We start from the raw sequence: 20735 nt of genomic DNA on the forward strand, positions 1-20735 counted from the left end.
ATATCACGAATACAAGAAATCTGCAATTCCTGTTGTTTTCTACGGGACTTAACATTTTTCAAAGGTTCTTAATGTCAAGTCTACAAGAGAAATGGCTGTTGCTTATTTGCTTTTTTTTCTGGCATGGAACACAGATAACCTTTTCCCATACCATGTTTTAAAATACAGAAACTGGAAAAAAAAAAATATCAGAGAAAATGTGGCTAGTACTTCCAATCTAGATATAGGATTATCTGCACAAAAAAACACATAGTTTCAGTCTGTCGTTTCCAGCTCTCGTTGTTAATTATATTTCAGTGCAGCTCACTAGATAAGAGGCATAATCCAGCCAAAAGTGTATAAAGGTTGTAGTCCAAATTATACAATGTGTCTTCCAGCTGATAATTCCAACAGGTAATGAACTGTTTAATCTTATGCAGCCTGGCAAACACTGTCTGTTTATCTTTACCCAAGCCTTCAGCATGCACATCAAACCAAACATACCTTCTGCAAATATGATGACTGAATTGTCTTTTCAGTTAGAATATAATTAAAACTTTAAATGAAGCCATCTACTACAATATTTTTGTATAAAAAAATTAAGCAAGGTTTGAATACAAGGGAAAAACAGAGAGTAAACTCTTGAAACTTCAGTTCGATGCACTTCTTACCTGAAGAATTAACTGGTTTCTGCATTCTCAGCTGACCATTTGAAATCTGGGAGGTAATGAGAAATAATGCTAAGCACTCTAGCACTTACTGCACGTGGACCACAGGTCCTCTGCAACTATAGGTGGCAAAACCCCTGGTCTTACACCGCAAACAATCTGCTACTACAGCCTCCTGTGCTTAAGCTTTGAGCCCATGGATCACAGACTTCACAACATAATTAACTGTAAAAGCAGCAGCCATCACCTCCACTCCCTATACATGGAAACCATGGCAGAAAACAACTGAAACAGGAGCAAACCCTCTGTTCCTGCACCAGTGAGAACAGATATCAAATTGATGGATGGAGAGTTCCATCTCCTGGCCCCAGGCATTAGCAGCTCCTTGTTTGTCTGCCTTCTACTCCAGTTTATATGTCCAAGAAAAGAGGGAGGAAGGAAATTCTTGGATGAAAATTTTCAATTCCTGAATAGGAGACACAGGACACTTAACTCTGCTTTGAGTAACAGGGTTTACATTACCTCGGAGTGATCAGTTAGGATTTAATGGAAGAGCACAAGAAAAAAAAAGGCAAGAAATGTAAACACATTTCCTCAGTGGAATAATACTGAGAACAAACATTCTATATTTCTAAATCTATTTATATATTTTTTTTTTTTTTTTTTTTTTTCTCCATTTAAAACCTCTTTATTTCCACTCTTTTATCTTGGTAAAAGGTATGAAGTGAAAAGGCTTTTCTTTTGTATAGCATTCTTTAGTATAATACAGGCAACATTAAAATAATGTTGGGGACAAAACCAGCTGTTCTAGAGAGGATTACAATTTCAGTGTTTTATTCCGTTTTCACAATCAAAATCATACCTCCCTTGCTTTTCAGTAAATACTTTCCATCACTCTAGATTTGGTTATATTTTTGGTACCTATGGGTGTATCTATGGACCTTGGAAACCTGTATGATTCAATTAACACACTAGCAGCAGACAGTCATCTCATTCTTTTTAAGTATGTAGGTATTAAGTGAGAAGTCAGTCAAGGATTATAACATTTCAGAATATCACAATTACAGAAACTTTCATTTAGCTTTTACCTTCACCACTGTATTTGCAAACACGTCAAAGAAAACTGTAAAACCATAGTAATAAGAAAGAACAAAGCAGAAAAAATTAGCTACTCTGAATGTGACAATGAATGGGAGCAGAAACTGGAAAAAAAAAAAGGAGTATTTCATAAGAGTGACACCCTGAATTCAATTTTAATGGAATGCCAACCCAAGGGTTTCTTTTGACTAGAAGTTCATACTCCTAGGTTCTGTATCTGAGTATTATCAGTCAGTAACAAAGCAAAGAAATTTTCAGATATAAGAAAATTATCCAACTTTCCATGTAGTTACTGAGGCGAATACCATCAGTTATAAATCTTTAGATTTAGGCACAAATTGCACACATTAATGTTGGCATGGAATTAGATTTGTACACTGTAACTCAAAAACACTGCCAAAACTGTATCTGTAGATATCTATGCAAAACAGCCAACTCAACAGAAACCACCAAACTAAGCACCTGGGTGTCTCAGTTTCCTCATATGTGAGGCAGGGATAGTAATATTTACCTTTCTTTGAATGGTAATTCTGTCCTACCTGGTAATTGTAACTACAAGTGCTGGCAGTTGTCTTGGCCCTCTTCTGCGCATAGCAGCATCCTCAGGCCTGCTCCACCTTTCTGAACGCTGCTCAGCAGCTCCCGACAGACTCTAAAAGTGGAATTTTCTCAAAGCATCTAGAAATAGCAGCCGTATACCACAGGTACACAGTGGAATTAGACAACATACAGTAGTGTGCAAATACTATCAGCCCAAACTCTGGAAGAAGTAGCAAAAACCTTAAAGAGTGGTTTTTGGTCATCACCAGTGCTATTTTCATGATAAAGTAGTTAGAATAGCATATGAAAACCTGTTCTATCTGTCCAATAAGCAGAAGACGCTATTTTTTGTTTATTTCTTAATCCTGGTATTCTGGCATCCTAGCACCTCATTGATTCTGAAAAGAGCTTTATTCATAAAAAAAAATAAATAAATAAAATGTTGCCAGGTTTCAATATGAGCCCAATACTTCAGAAGATGTCGTTGCAGAACTGGAATCTAATGAAGTGTGGTTAGTACTGGTGGCATATACTTCCAAAATGACTCCAAATTCTCTCATCTGTGTTGCTTCAAATTCATCTTGCTGCAACTCAGTCAGCTGAAGCAGAACTAAACTAAAAAGTGGAGTAATGCAGAAACCTAGAACAGAGATGGCAAATCAAGAATAATTTAATATAACACACCCCCCAGAAGTTTAATGCAGTGAGCACACAGCTGCCATCAGCATTTCAGATGTTAAGAAGGCTATCAAAACTTTTTGCTTTTTTGTGACAGGGTTGAAAGTTACCTACCAAGTTTGGATGCCTAACTCCTAATACAGGAGGCTGTTCAGTAGCACTTTTCAGCATCAGATTATACTTCCACGATTCCAGCAGAACCACTCTGTATCTCTGTAGCACTGCAACTTGGAACCTTGTTATCTTTACTGCTTAACCTAGTTAAACACAAGATCATCGTTGCCAATGAAGAGAGCCAGCTTAAAACTTCAGACCAAGTTCAGTTTCTTAAACCTGGTCCATAATACCTCTGTGACCACAGAACCAATACTGGGTTACTTCAGTTATCTTTCTGTTGTGCAATCAAGTCATCCTGCTGTCTACAAATAGAGAGCATAACAGGGGTATATAAAACTTTTCAGTAAAGTTCACACTGTCAGATCTCAGAAGAAAGAAACAGAGGAGAAGTTCAACCTTTGAGCATCAACAAAGAAAAGGCCTGATCAAAAGACCCCTATAGATATCAGTAGGCTTTGAATCAAGCTACACTGTCAGTTCAGGTTGCATGAACAGACATGTTGTATTTTTTGCAATACAGGTATTTGCATTTAATTATGTAGAACAGACATTAAAAAATCAAAAACCTTCATTGCAATTATATAAACCAAACCTATATATTGAAAATCATAAAATATTTTACATATTTAAGTGAATGCCATCAGACAAGATTAACTTCATAATCACAATTATGAGCAACACAATTACAAGTGACTCAAGACATATGGCGAACAAATATGAAAAAAAAAACAGACTAGTTTCCAACCTTCTCAATCCTGACAAAACTTCATTTCTAGAATAAAAACATTTTACATTTTGGTTATAGGAAATGCTCGGCAGAATGCAGGTCTTTATCTGCTACTAAATTCTACAGTTAATATTTGCCAAAAACGTAGCTCCTTAACACACACAAAGAAAGCTCAACTATTTAAATATTATTTAACAGAGATATTAGTAGAAAACAAAATCACTTATTTTATATAGATTCTGTGGAAGGATGACATGGGTGAAAAACATCAGTCTAAATTTGATCCTCAAAACTTGATAACTTAGGGTCTATTGTAAAATTTTAAGTCCAAAGGTAGTATATGGCTATATTTAACCTGGAAGATTCCAAGTGCTTTAAAAATGACACAAGAAAATGAGAACCACACTCACAATCAATGACATGCAGACAAGCACATGATATGCATAACAGTACAAGTCCGAGCAAATGTAGCAATACCAATTTTTCAAATGAAACAGCAAAGAGAACACCACTAAGCAGAATGCAATTACTCGTGCTGTATTTGGTAAGGACAACACAAAAGGAGCCGTGCAAGGTTGGGCTTCTTGTTTTGTTTTTGTTTTTCTCTTTCCTCCATTTGTGTGTGTGTTTAAGTGTGTGTGTTCTGTTGTTGTTGTTGTCTTGGTTTTTAGTTGTTTGGGTTGTTTTTTGGTTTTGTTTTCCTTTTCTTAGGTGGACCTGGTCTTTATGTGCTGCCTAACAGAAGGCTGCTGCCTACTACTTTGGAGCATCAGATGAATGTCAGCTCAGAATAAAGGATGCTACCAACTGCACTGCCAATACCACTTCCTGCGCCACCAAGGGTTTTATACTTTCTGCAAAAGCTAAAGTGAACGCTGGCTAAATCTGACAAGCCATTCCATTCCACCACTCACACGAATGACGACAGGCATCTCATACAGTTATGACACGTGGAAGATAATGACCTTGCACAAATTAGAAGTGGACACACAATGAGACTCAGAACAGCTACTTTCTCAAGGTAGCCCATCTGTTACATGCTATGCGGTTTTCCTTTAAGGATTTATTTAAACAGAAGCAATCAAAAGGTTCATCTTTTCAGTTTAGAATCAGATAATCATTCAGATGCAGAATAAACTGTGGAAAGCCTATTTGGTGCAGGAAAAAAAAAATACTGTAAAGAAAAAAAAATTAAAAACACCACCTGAAAAATCAGTAAAGCAAAATGTGGTATGATTTTTGTCATGATATAGACGCATTGAATTGATATTTTTTGAAATCATTAAAAATGGTTTCATACCAGTCTTAATATTCTTTAGACATTTTCAAAAAGCATTAGAATCATTTAGGAAGAAAAAAATGGAAGCTTCTGTGTAATAATTATTACTGAAAGCAAATATTTAACCTGGAAAAAAAAAAAAAGTTTCCTAGTGGGAAGTACATCATCCATGCTTCTCAGACTTTAATGCTGAATCTGTCAGAATAAAAATGTGTATTTAAAAAAGAATAAAAATGGTTTGCAGTAAACAGTCTTTAACGGTTTGGTAAATCACATCCCACACATTTGTATCTGAAGCACAGAACCTGCTTTTCATAAATAACTCAGGAAGCAAAGCCAATATAACTTTAAGCAACACGACTAGTAGTTTCTGCTGTCCACATGGTATTAAGTTTCAGACTAATTAACTACATCCTGTATAATGACCAAATATGCAGCTATTTGAATGATTGCTATAAAGTGACTAAGAGAATTTCTGTTATTCTTCAAAGTACATTCTGAATACCATATTTAATCCTTAAGTAGTAAGGACAAACCTGCATTTTTTTTTAAAAAAAGCATACCAAAAATGGACCTGGATGGTCTCTCTTCCATTTTAGGACAAAAAGCTAGGAGATACTCTGTGCAAGTGTTCAGAGTATGTGCAATGAGCATAAGTAAGAAAAACTGAGTGCAAAAGACAATTCCAGCTTCCTAGAAACCCTTCAACTACAGCCGATTGATTATTTAATAAGCTCATTTTCAGAAAACATCAGTCAGCCCACAAGCAGGCTGAGAAGAGCTTCAGGTCTTACACAAGAAATTTCTAAGACAATAAAACTCTCAGTGAGAGTTCAGCAGTAAAGACTGAAATATCACCTTCTAAACAATGGTTAAAAAAGGAGGGGGAGGTTGAAAAGCTATTTTGATGCGCATGATAGCCTTTATATTTTCTCTAGAAATTAATTCAGTATAGAAATTCTACTTAAGGCGACTTGGCAAGCATAACCTAGCAATTAGATCGTGAAATACAGTTTTGCGCAATACATACATTATTTACCAGAAGATGCTTTCCCAAAAAGTGTAATGGTGACAGAAAATGGCTAAGTGCAGTCAGAAAAGGAATTCAGAAAATGAGGTAGCAAAACCTGCCCTTCGGTACCAGTAATGAGGAAATTGAGACAACAGGGTAGGTTTCATTTCCAGCCCTAGGTTACAAATGCCAATCAGCACAAGCCAGGATTTTTAAGTGCAATCTAGCAGTTTGGCAGCCAGGCAAGTAATTAAGTTTCACTTGTCTGGAACAGGGTTTGGGTTGTTTTGGACTGCAAAGCAATTATCTTCCTTGCCATAACAAAACCTTTTGACTTGATGAGGCAGATCCGGTCAACAACAAAACGCAAAACCTTCAGTGATTTCCCCAGAACCATTATGCCTTAAGGTACAGGAATTCCTGCAGTCAAGAAAAATGTAAGCCTCACACAAAGCTATGTAATTTTAAATATTTTATTATTAAATATTATATTATTGAATATTTTACATTTTAAACATGTAATTTTTAATCTGTTTATTTGACGTGATTAATTCAGCTCACCAGAGCATCAATCGGGAAACTTGGTTTCACCACCATTTCAGGTAAAATGGCACAACCTCTGTGTCTCTGGCTTTCCTATCTGTAAAATGGCAATAATAGTTGATCCCTTTTATAGAAATGTTTTAATGCCCTCAGAAGAAAGTTACTATATAAAGGACAAATCAGTACTATTCATCTTAAAATACTAATCAATATGTTACTTTTTAATGCTTCTATTATCCAGCGGGAAAAACATTTTTGAGCATCTCTAAAAATATGAAAGGATTTTTGTCAAATCTCCTTTATAGGGAGCACTGACAGCTCTCAGCACAGTAAGCCAAGCCTGATTTTTGCACTGCATCTGCAATATCTTTTATACTTGGGCAGCTGGCACAAAGTGAGAAAATTCATTAACATGCTAATGATGTGTCCTATTTAAAATTCCAGCTCTGATTATTGTGTGATTAAGTCTCTTCCCTTGACGTCTGTTTCCTTATATCTGCATTACTGTGAGAAATCAACAATTACTAATGAAGTAAAAAACAGGTGACCAATTTATACACAAGAGAAAGACAAACATACACACAACATTTCTTTTTCAGCATTTCTTTTTTTGTTGTTGTTCAGTATTTCCCAGACAAAGTGGTATTGTCTTCAGTAAAATAAACATTTCAAAAAAAAAAAAAAAGTTTTTAAGTTGACAGGGACAAATGATAACAGTTCAAGGGCCTGAAAACATAGGAATAGCTCCGCATAGGAATACCTGTGCAGAAGGTTTTTAAGGCACTATAAAAGAAAAGAGGGAGAGATCATGATGTAGGGTATGTAGAAGATTATTGCCTGGAAACAATAAAAAAGCAAGAATGAGAGGTGACAGCAGCTCCAGTCAATTTAACTTCATTTCCAGGAGAAAAATGAAGCATCTCCTTTCTGCATTGAAAGACATTTAAACCAATTAGCTTATTTAAATTAGCACAAGCCTTCAAATAAGACGACGACTAAGGGACTAAGACATGGTCCTCATTAACTTGGGTGAAGGTGGCCCTGCTTGAGCAGTGGGGTTGGACCAGCTGACCTTCCAAAGTCCCTTCCAACCTCAACCACTCTGTGATCCTGTGACCTTACTTTCCCTGCAGTACTTTCAGTACCCTATGCTTAGTTTATGGACAGACAGCTATTTCATAAAGAGTTGAGCTGGGTCAAAGCGTAGCACAAACCCATGCAAGGAGGGATCACAGGTATGTCCCTACTGAGCAACAGGAACAGATCAGCCAGACTACTCCATATCATTTTTGCTATATAAAGTTAACATGGATAATTTTGCCTCCAGGGAATTATGAAGAGGACTCACATGCTCCCTTACAAACTCTGGACAGAAAGCTAATTAAAAAAGAAAAAGACAGAGGGCAGTAATGTCCTCAGCTAGTACTGATGGTTAGAGAAAGGATTTTTCTGCCTGGCTCATAGCTATAGATGGAAAAGTCAGACCAAGTACGAATAGTCTGCACCAAGCAGTGGTACCAAGCAGTTGTGCCAATTTTATCTACAGCATGGGCAAAACTGCTCTTCTCAGCAGCAACATGAGTTTCATTAATTTTATTTCATAAAGGTTGCATCTTAAAGAGGGCATCAATCTGTTTACTATTTTCTAGACTCTATCAGAATGCTGTTATCCAGTTAAATGTGGTGGTATCAATCTCATGCTACCGTTCTCAAACCTAAAGGAGTTTCCATACCTTAGAGGAGAAAACAGTGTAGATTACATAGAAGGGGGACAGGGAAGAGAAAAAGGGAATTTACCAGCATGCGCTTGCTAGAGTTTTATTTTAATGTAGGAATAAATTTCTGCTTATGCCTACAGAATCACAATAAATTAAAAAAAAAATAAAATCTGAGTAATAAACATCTAGTGTTTTGCAATTTATTTTCACAAATTGTAGGACAGTAAAGGTCAGACCAAGAAGACACCTCATTACAGCTACAGAAATGCAAAGTTAAAAACAGTCTCTGAACTGCTAACAATTCTGTTACTTCAGCAATAGTCTTGCACAGGTTTTGTTTGAAATACTACTGAAGAAAAATACAAATGAGATGTGCATATGCATTATAGGAAGTTTAATTGTCCTAGAAACAAAAGAGCAACTAAACGGACAGATTGGAAGGTCAGAAACCTCTTCAACTCACTTGCAAATTCAAGCTATGAGGAAGTATTATTGACTGACGTGGTTCTCCTGAGTTTGCATCACATGGCTTAGGTAATTGCGCACTACTTGGAAGAACCGATTTTTTAATTTTTAGCCATTTTACTTCTAACAAAGCAAGTTCTAGTCTAGTTGTGTGTGTGTTTATTCTTCTATGCATTTTAAAAATACTGCCTTAGACACGTTCAGTTGCCTGAAAACTTTTTGCTTCTAAGATAGCTCTGCCTATCCACTTGCCTGTGAAGAGACATCATGGACTTTGAAAACAGGGGCACTGTCTACTTCTCAATCAACCTACCCATAAGATCCTGAAAAAGGAATGACATTTCAAACCCCGAGAGCTTTAGAGTAGCTCTCATATTTATCTTTAGCTATTTAGATGTAACTATAGTAACTGTATATTTGTAATCAAATAAATGTTATTCAGCCTTTCCATTTAATCCAGAAGCATGACCATCTTATCTAACTTCAGGAGAGGGTACAGAAGACAACAGGATAAACCAAGTCTAGGACTGACTCTTTTGTTAATTTGTCAGTAGCTTCCCCAGTAACTGGGGAGAACTCCCCCAGTTCCACCATGACAGTGTGAACCCAGTACACTGCTTATGCTTGTATGTGAGCTGCATTTGGGAAACTTTTTAACCCCCATTCAAGCACAAATTTAAGAAAAGAACTCTCGCGTTCAGAACCATGCACACATTGTACCTCATTCATTCACAGCTATCACCAAAGCTTTACTAAATAGGTTGTTATTGTCACAACCAACAGCCACTGTTGACATGTAAGACTACATGTGCTTTTTCTGTACCCGAGTTCATGCATAGTATCATCATCACTATTACAATGATGGATTTAGAAAAGAAAGGTTTTGAGAACTGGGCTAAGATAGATCTCATAAAGCAGTATATTGCTAGGATATCCCTCCTCCCCACCCCATGTGCCTCCTCTCTAGTGAAAATAGCTGACAGATTATTCAGCATATTGCTATCTAGGTCCTCGACAAGCTTCCCTCAGAAAATTGGTTAGGTTTTTTGTTTGTTTCTTATTGTTGTTTTGTTTGTTTGTTTGTTTTTTAAATGCACAATGGTTTGTCAAAGCCAGTAGACTTCCAGATGCCTGTGACTGAGCAAAAGCAGTAACAGCCGGTGAACTACTTACCAAAGGCAGTCTCTCCTTGTTCAAGTTCTTGTTTCAGTCTGTTGTAATCGTCTTTAATTCTCTCTAATTTTCGGATGTTTCTGGCACTTAAAACCTGCAGCTCATTTAGAAGTCCTTCCAGCCCCTCCTTCTCAGATGTTAATGATCTTATTTCTTCTGTCAGATCCTTAGCAGTACCGAAATTACTTCCTGCATGTTTTGTGGGGGCAGGGGGAAGAGGGAGGAAAGAGACAATGAAGGAGACACTTGCAACATCAGTAGGTTACACAGCAAACAAGGGAAATGAAGCAACTACTCTTTTCCAACAGCAAACAAAAAACAAATCAGGAAAGAAAAAAAAAAAGACTTTTGCAAGTATCCATTTTATTAACATGCTACAGAGTCATAATTGCATCAGATTTAACCTCATGCACATAGAAATAGCTTTTTTGGAGGAAATTAACATTTTTGGAGAATATTTACTCCTAGGGTCTACACTTCAGAAAGTGTCATACTGAAATTCATTGATCACTGTGCTGTCACTTTTCTTACCATCTTTTGGTTTTGAAGACCTCAACTGACAATACTTCTATGATAGGTGCTATCAATCCACTAGACTCTGAAGCATTCCTCCTTGAACAACGAAGCACTATGCAGTTATTCACAAGCACCAGAAGGTTGTTTATAAATGACATCACATTTCTTAAACAACAAGCACCCACCAAAAAGATCATCAGGAGAAAATTCTGAGAAAACATATTTAAAAGTCACAACTCTCTGCTTCTGACTCTCCATGAACTGTGAAATCTCAGAGACAGGCAAAAAAAAAATAATCAAGAATTGCCAGCTCACTTCGCCCTGTAGTTTTCAAGAAGCGTTCAGGTCCTTTAGACAGGGATCCAGACTACAGTTCAATTCCCAACCAGTTTACAGCTTGGCCTAGTAAGATTTGCTACCTAACCTTTCTGAAACCTAGTGAGAACCAGGAGAGGAATGTTTCCTTACTTCACAGAGAGGTTGTACTTATAAATACACTAATGACAGCAAGATGCTCTGCTATTAAATGTTTTTTAAATAGCAGTAACTATTATAATGCTACATTTATACAGCCATACCTGTGTTTTTTCAGTGACTCAGCAACTTGATTTAATTTAAAAAAAAATCTCAGAAGACTACCTGAGAAAAACAATCTCCATGTAGACTTGCCTACAAGACCTAACATTTATATAGTGCAAGAACTAAACTCCAGCATTATCCTGACTTAGGAAAAACATGGGATTATGATCTAGTAAGTAAAGGCATTTAGATTCATAAAACCATAGAACGGCTTGGGTTGGAAGGGACCTTAAAGATCATCTGGTTCCACCCCCTCCCCCCTGCCATGGGCAGGGATGCCACCCACGAAATTTATTATTTATAAAATTTGCTCTTGGAGCAAATACTAATGTGAAGCACAGCCAGTTATACACATAAGATGTCTCATCAGCTTCTATACTATGTGCATGATTTTAGGCTCATGAAATTTGAAGTCATGAAGTTTGTAGCGCTTATTCAGATGTAAAAGCTTCCTTGGACTTTTCCTTTTTTTCAAGGATACAATAAACTATTTCTTATACATAACAATTTTATAATTCAAGATGAATTCCAAATCAAATCCACATCATCCTTTTTGCCTGTTGTCTCAAAATCACAAAGTCTTAAATGGGAACAGTTGCCTTCTGGTCATGTAAAAGGAGCATGAACAGAATGAAAGTATCTGGACTAATCAGAAGATGGCAAATCTTCTAGCTGCTGAGAGTGGCTCCATTCCTCCAGAGCAGAAGAACGAATGAAAACACTTCCACCAAATAACTACAACCAAATAACTGAAACAAAGGTTTCACCAAACCTTTTTTCCTTAAAGTAGTTTTTGTTTCTTTTTTTTTGTTTTTTTTTTTGTTTCTACTTCTCAGCTAAAACCCTGTTTGCCAGTTCTATTTATCTTACAATTAATCATACAACTAAATAACTATAAATTATTTAGTTGTCTATTTACAAATAGTAGAATCTGATGTTTACCAATGCATTTATAGAGAAAAAAACAGGGCAAATTTTACTATCTTAACATGTCATGTTTCCAAATGGGCAGAACACAGTGGGAGATAAGCATGACCACTACATAAAATTGATGGGGAAATGGCAGATATTCAGATATTTCTAAAGCAAAAAGACCTACAATGAAACAGTGTACTTTTATTTCACCTGAACTCATCCCAAGCATCAGCACACACGAGTCTTAATAAAACATGAAGGCAAGAGATTCTTCATTAGAAACTGGAGCTTGCTGTTATGTTTCAGAAGACAGGAAGGAAAAAAAAAGTATGATATTATATATGAATGTTTTATACATAGTGAATGGATACAAATTCCCAGAGGGGAATTTTATATCAAAGCTAAGGCTACGAGGAAATGGCATCAGATACATGCCCAGAAGCCAAAACTGCCTGATGCATCTTCCCTGACTGCACAAATGTCTGAAAGTCTGCAGTGAAAATTCAGAAGAGCAATATGAACTCATGCACCACAGGCATCATCAGTGAGCTTCTGACCTCAATCACAGCAACAAAAATAACTCTTTCCGAAATGCTGTAAGAAGGTTGATTTAAAAATTAATATATAATCCCTAGCTGCCAGCATTAAAAAACTGTTGTTTTGTGTTTAACAAAGTCACTTTGGATGATGTAGAAACATTCTTCAGACACATGTTAAAACATTTTATTCTGCTAGTATCCATGAAAATGTTAAAATTCCTCTTTTTGGTTAATGATTTTGCTTAAGCAAACACAGTAACTGTTGCTTTATCAACCAGAAAAAGCTGCATTTGATTGAGACATACCACTAGAAGAACTAGTTGGATGATACCAGATAAATAAAGCCAGACATAACTCTTCCCAAGAATCATGTGAAGTAAAGTTGGGATTATAATAAAATCTGTAGTCAGTCACCTGAGCTCGGCCAAACTCATATTTCTGCTAGCATAGAACTTCGAAGTCCTATTTTCATTTTCCCATTTGAAGTATACAGTGCTCTGAACAGGCTGAGTAGCATGCTTAAAGCATACTGTCATAAGAAGCTGAGTATGTGCACATTATAGTAAGGTTCAGCTCGTCAAAGTTACCCAGAAGTCAGCAAAACAAAAATACAACCAAAACACCAAAGAGCAACAACAACAAAAAAATTAACTTCCTCCTTAATCTTGCCCACTGGGGCCCTCTCCACTCATGTACATGTACCTCCTTCATCTCCTTCTCTCCAACCACTGACATCAGGTAAGCTCCAACAGCTTGATTTGAATGCCAAAGAAATACCAGCCAAATCAGACAAAGCAATCCACACTGGCAAAATAAAAAATATAAAATATTTATTCCCAGGCACAACATAGCTAAATAATTCCATTTATTCACCGTAAAAAATGAATAGTGTATTTAGATTATTTTCTCCTCTTCCCGAAAATTGTACTAGAATGGCTACATACTGCAGCTAAATGGTACTCTGAACATCAAGTATCTGTTCTTCATACATAATTACATGCTATTTAAACTCATGTCCACAGTAACCACTCATCGTCAGATTATACTGTATAAGGCGGACTGTTGCCCACTTACAAGCCTCAAATTAACATTACATTATTTTGATACCATTTACCAGCAACAAATTGACTAAAAATATCATTTGAAATCTATCCCATTTTGTAAAAACCAACAAATGGGTTATTACTTAAGCTTTGTTCAATAATTCCCTTGCAAAACATAAGACAAAGTTAATGGCCCAGAGCCTTTTTACGCTAAGTTTTTATCATATTTATGCCAGAAATTATGTGCACTCATAGTTTCCACTATTTATACTCAAAGCAGAGTGGTATGTCCCATCCCTACTGAAACTAAATTCATTACAGTACAAGCAAAGGAATGATTTTTGTGTAACACTAAAGCATACATACTAGACATCAGCCTGAATGCAAGAAAGAACAGACTGGTCAGTATTTATCATTACCTATAAGCTTTTTCTTCATAGACTAACACTACCTTTAATAATACATAGAAGAGAAAAATTCTGTTTTACCTTAGGGCATTTACCACCACGGTATTTATCAAAGGCGCTGGAATTCAAGGCTGAAAATCCTCCACCCCATGATTAATGAGAATACAAACCAATTCCAACACCAGAACAGAACTTGAAGAAAATAAATATCATTCAGCTTCTCACAAAGAGAAAAATCTAAAAACATGAGGGGAATAAAATATTTTGGAAGCAGTAACTGTATAGCAGTAACAGCACCTTTGAAAATCACAAATAGCAAATGAGGGACAGTCTATCATCCCCTAAAATATTTTTAAAGAATTCCAAGCATCTGAATCACAATTCCTGTTTTCAAGGTAAAATGGAATAATCCAGACCCATCTTCTTGACCCCTCCCCTTCAGATATTTGTATACATTGATCAGATCCCCTCTCAGTCTTCTCTTCTCCAAGCTAAACAGGCCCTTGTATGACAGATGCTCCAGTCTTATCATCTTTGTAGCCCTCGACTGGACTTGCTCCAAAAGCTCCATGTCCCCCTTGTACTGGGGAGCCCAGAACTGGACACAGTACTCCAGGTGAGGCCTCACCAGGGGAGTGAGGATTGCCTACAAGGATGTTATGTGAGACGGTGTCAAAAGCCCAACTGAAATCAAGGTAGACAACATGCGCTACTCTCCCTTCACCCACCCAGCTAGTCATTCCATCACAGAAGGCTACCAGGTTGGTCCCCTTGTTGAGCCCATGACTACTCCTGATCACCTTCTTCTCCTCCATGTGCTTGGAAGTATGCCTGACTCCTGAACTCAAGGACTACCCGAATGCACAGACACAAACATGTGCACACGAGCTTCCCCAGATAATTGGTTTCCCCTGCCAATCACATCCCCCAGCCACCTTACGCCTTTTAATCTCTTGTTCTTTTACATCTGCTCTCTCTCCTACCTCTGCCTCCCCTCACTACCAGCGAAGGGGAAGAAATGACATGCTCAGGGTAGGGAAATGGCCCAGACCTGATCTCCATGATTTTGAGGGCTTCATGAAATCAGATCATGCCACCTAGACTTAGGCACCAAAACCTCATGTGCTCAAGTTCAGGGGATTGTCACCTTGGCTTCCTGGACAGTCTGTGGAAAGAGGGAAAGCATTGACATGTCCTACAGACTGCACAGGGGTTTTCTAGCATCCCCTCCAGACCACAGCACGGCCTTTCCGACTGGGTGAAAGCATCTTCACAGCTCTCCCCATCTAATGTTTCTCCTCTGAGCACAAATCTCCAGAAAAGGAACTGCCAAGAAGATTATTCTACCCTCTCTTCTCCTCCAGGGAGAGCAGGTTAGGTAACAGGGGAGAAACAGAGTAAGTTGCTACATGACTGACTGGCTGCTGTAACAGAAGCAATGATTTTCTGCTGTCTGGTCACATATCGTGTTAGAGCTTCAACTACTACAAATTGTCTTGGAACTTCACTGCAAGCCAGTAACACCCAGCATTCTCATTTGGAAGTAAGATAAAAAGACAAATTACATAGATGTCTGAGGTCTATGTGACTGTTTAGGAGTTGGCTTTAGGGGCTCACAGGCGTTATTTTTTAAATGGGTTCACAGGCTTGCAAAAAGTACATCACTCGTAGCAATATACAGCAGAAAACTTCAGTTCGTGAAGCATGAAGTGAGCATTGTGGGAACACATGCCAATAAGCAGCATTGTATGCTGGCACAGGACATTGTGATATGGGTGGGCATGAAGAAGAATTTATCTCAACATGCCACCGAGCCATCAATCCAAACTGCTGCTGGAAGCAAGATGCTGAAAGTGGAGAACCAATTTTGTCATCTGACAAGACACAGGTCCCTGTGAGACTCCAATTCACCAAAAAACTACGCCTTCACAAGAAGGCATAAAGAGGCATTGGTATTCTCGCCTCAAAGACAAGCTGGATTCCCCACCTGTACCCAACAGTACTTCTCAAATGTTAAATATACAAACGAGAGCACCATCCCCTTCCAGTAGAAGATATTAAAAGCTGTATCTAGCATGGCAGGGGAATGTATCAACATCTTGTTGACAACTTTATGACCATACCTAACCTGCACGAATTGACAGAAGGTAGCAAAGGAATGAAACCAAGACATCCACATTACCAAAACACACATATGCATGGTTGAGAAGTTCCTTCAGCCTCTACTGACATCTTCCAGTCTGACTGGTCCCCTCTCTAGCATACTCATTCCCAACCGAAATGCCTACTTCCAAAGCTGGAAGGCTGGTTTCTTTCTTTTTTTTTTTTTTTTTTTAATCCTTTCTTACAATTGCTGTTCGAGCCATGCAGAACTTAAATAAGCATCTGAGTAAGCAAAGAGGTAACAGCACCAGCATCAAATTTTGTGTTTAGCATTTATGTCACGTTATTTCTAAGCTACACTTCTATGCAGGAATAAGAGGGGGAAAAACACTTTTTGGTTATATTACTCGAAATCATTCTACTGGAAATCAGTATTTCCAGTCACCTCCCATTTGCAGGTATTTAATGATATTGAGATAGTGCTAATTATTTGATGATGACACAAGATATCCTACTGGTATCAATCAGAGTATATATATTTTCAAATATATATTTTATATAGTATAATATAAATATAAATATGTATTTTATATATTTTTAAAAAACATATATATATTAACTACTTTAAAAATCACCTTACTAGCTTCTGTGTTTGGATCTAATTTGCATTTGCAGAGACATAGAGAAAGTTAATGACGTGCATCACACAGGCAACTACATAATGAATTCAGTTTTTCGTTCACATTTGCTTAGCTACCCAATAGCCACTCTGTGGCTATCTGGTCCTACACTTTAGGCACTCCCAAGAGAGGGAAAAAAAATCACAGAGCACATGAAAAAACTGCAATATTTATCAAACATAATGTATTTTATTCACATACAGGAAACAGACCGAATGATGGCTAAAAATACATTTTAGTTTACATCCCTCCTCCTATTCCCAAATTATTTTCTCTCTAAGGAAAAAAGAGAAATGTACCATTTCTCACATATGATTTGATTGCTTGCAGATCAGCCTACAGAAGGAAAATAAATTTTACTAATATTTTTACAGTTACATTCACACTTGCTTACAGACCATCCTGTTTGAATTTTCTTACTGGTTTAGGTTTATTTGATCTGCAATTTATTTCCCCAAAAAATTTTGTGCTACATATGCCCACCATGCTAACAGAAAGAACATAGTATCGTGTTCTGCCATATTCTTCCCACACCTGATGACAGAAATTTTATAAACATGTTAGGAGCTACTCTAAGAAGCAATTGTTATAATTATCACACACAGGTTTCTAAGCACTGACATTAAGCTACTTCTTTGTTTGTTTTTAATTTATACAAAATCTTTTAAATGGTAACCCAAAAGATTTCACCAATAAGTATTCACAAATATATATGTCAACAGTAAAATCTCATGCCATCAAGAGTACTTGTTAGTTATAATTAGCTAAAGCTACTGATTTAAAATCATGTACAATATAATACGATTCTGCTAATTATGTTTGGAGAAAAATTTTGGACTAGCATCTTGGGAGTATGAACTCTAAAGTTATTTATGACAATAGGCAAACGCCAACCAGAAGTGAAGGAGCTGCTGATATGAAGGACCTGAATTTTGACTGTTGATACAAATAGCTCTTAACTTTCAAGAATATTTTTTTCATATGAAATCTCAACATAATGTAATCAATCTACTATATTTATTCTACTACCTTCAGTAATCTGAATGCACCCACCCCCTTTTTCTTTGTCCTCCAAACTTAGTTTTACACTCCTTCCAAGGAAAAAATAACAGCAAAGAAGAACTTTTACATATGTGGCATCATCTCTAAAGTCTTTACTGCATCTTTTATTATACAATCTTAAAATTAAGGTATTAGACTGTCAGGAATAATAGAATTGCTATGCTTACATTGCATTTATTCTGGTATTTTTCTCTCAAAACAAGATCAGCTACATTTGCATATGTTTTGGTGCAAATACACCAATACTGTAAATCAGCGTGACAGCAACAGACAATGCAGTTCATACAGAACATTAATGCTGTATGAAGCTATCCAGGTAACCATTAAAGGCTGTGGTACACATCAAGCTTTCCAAATCATTACATCATGACACATGTAAGATCTGACAATGTATTAATAACTGTATTCTTACGTTCATCTAACTTTAGGGATACATGAACCAAGATACATGCAATTGCATTCAGACGCCTTTTAGCTTTGACACTGTTCCCAAACCCCCTAAAACTAACTGCTTCCTCACAGAAAATGCTATGTTGAATGAAAACAATGCAACATCTCTTCAGAGGAAAACAGTTGTTTTCAGTATCCATTAGCATTGTTATTTGAGGAAATTATTTGAATGACTGATCCAACTGCTACAGTAAAAACAGCAGAAATACCATTTATCTTTGCCTAAAGCTTCCAAGACTAAATGAAAACTCCTAAGTATGTCCACCAAAATTTATGTTTACTGCGTTTCATATACATATATACTATTAATAATTGCCTCTGTATCTCCTACTATTCCAAGGCTGCCTTTAAAGCTGCATATTACCCAACTGAAGATTCTCTCACCTTTTAACATTTTAGTATACCCGGGCTGTTGAGCAACCTTCTGTTAGCTGAATGTCAGTTCAGGGGATATGTACATGCAATATATTCTTAAATCTTGTCCAGTATTTTTAAGGTGGAGTCATATTTCTTAACTATGTCTTATTTAAGGGATGAGTATCCATGTGTTAGGCATAAATGAATGACAAGAACTGAACAACCTCAGCCTTCTCTATATTATCCACTGCTCATTGTCTTCACTTTAAGTTTTGTAAACAAAAAAAAAAAACAAACTCATTCTTACTCTTTCCTCTTCCACATTTACCAAATCGTTTCTTCCCAGCTAGTTTCTCTACCAGCTGCAATTCATTCTGCATCCTGGCTTTTCTGTTTTTATCAATTCATGAGCTAAGACTAAAATATTTCTATTTATTTGCAGAATTTCTTTTCAACTTTCAGGTCTTTAAAACATCAATTTCTGTCATTCCTGTATCTTTTGCATACTACTCTACATTTAGCATTAATGAGTGCCATTACTACATCACAGTGTCTGCTGTTACAGAATTACTTTTCACCCTTGATATTCAACCAGTTCCCTCCAACGACAAAAATCACATCTAAAATACTTGCTCCCTTGTATGTTTTTCTACCTCCCCCACTGCCAAATTGCCTTCATCACCTTTCATTAATGCGTTTCATCATCTTCAGTGCTTCCTTCCCAACTTACAATCAGCTATCTGTTATAAACAACCAACCGTTATTATTAATTCCATGCTTTTGATGCTATTAGTTTACTCAGAAAGCCTCGGTTATCTTCCATTTGTGATGGTAGCAACGAGGAACTACTTGGGTATTTTCTCTTCACACTGGGATATTAAATTGCATTGTTTTGCATCTATGCCTGAGCTTCAGAAGACCCATTTTTGGTATACAATGCAATACCTTTCCCCTTCCTTGCCTATTTCAGTATAATTTGTTCCTCATTAAAGTTACACATCTCAGCTTTTTCCTCGCTTCTCCGCAATATCAATTCATGTTTGGTTATATGCCAGAAGTTCATGTTTTTCTTTTAAAATTTCAATACTTCTCTTTACACACACACACATCTAAGGCATCTAACACCCTACTTCATCATTCTTCTGTTTTGCAGTTCCAGACATTTTCATTCTCCAAAGCCTGTATTTTAAATTTTTCCCCCTTTAAAAGAAGAAAAAAAAAAGTAGCTCACTTATAGGCTTAAAGTCACCAGCTTCCTACAAAGCCAGACTTGAAAACCCCTAATTTTTACAACAAGAAAGAAACCCAGGAAGTGTGGTACAATGTGCTGCATGTCTATACAATTATGTTTCCTAGGGTACCCTAGGAATGGAAGCTAGCCAGCTATGGAAGCTAGCCAGATTCGGAGACATCAATAATTAAGTCTTGATAACCACACATTAAGTCACAAAGCCCTCTTACTGATGTCAATACACACAATTTTAGACAGGGATTATCTGGAACTTTTTTTGATCATGGACGTGTCTCTGTTGTTTTACAGTCCAGTATGCCTCAGACAAACTGCTCTTTGAATATGAGTCCAGACACATTCCTTATTAGCAAGGCAAGGATTGAAAACCAATTTCCAGATGTTCTTGAGAAGGCTTCCACCTAAAACCTTATTCTAAGTAAACCACTTGAAGACAGAAAAACTTCTGGATGCTTATTTTCCTGAGAAAGCATTTACAGAAGTGAAGCATTCTCTCAATATCACTGGTGCTTTTCATCATCTATTACATGAGCTAAACAATTTTTGGATTTACTTTTACACGTACTATAGCTAAGAAAGAATTATTCTGTGTGAAAGTATAGGTTAAAATGGCATTACTACGAGATTTTCAGTTGTGAGAGACCCCACAATGTCTCTGGGCAACCTTGCTCCACTGTTCGATCACTCACACAGTAAAAAAAGCATTTGCTTAAGTTCAGGTGGACTTTGATGTGCTTCAATTTGTAGCACAAAATGCCAGGACGTGATAACAGTGGGTGCTTGTTTTTAACAGCTAACTAGTCACAAGATGGAAAGGGGGTGTCAGAGGTTTTCAAAT

General features: G+C 36.9%; 1 protein-coding gene across 1 annotated transcript in view; it reads right to left on the minus strand.

Moving 5' to 3' along the window:
* The window catches only part of DISC1 (DISC1 scaffold protein), a 200590-nt gene that overhangs the window by 91701 nt on the left and 88154 nt on the right, over positions 1 to 20735 (minus strand). The window contains 1 exon segment of the mRNA XM_032183944.1: positions 9998 to 10186. Coding sequence (XP_032039835.1) covers positions 9998 to 10186 — 189 coding nt within the window.

Source organism: Aythya fuligula, chromosome 3, assembly GCF_009819795.1.
Source record: "Aythya fuligula isolate bAytFul2 chromosome 3, bAytFul2.pri, whole genome shotgun sequence".
NCBI lineage: Eukaryota > Metazoa > Chordata > Aves > Anseriformes > Anatidae > Aythya > Aythya fuligula.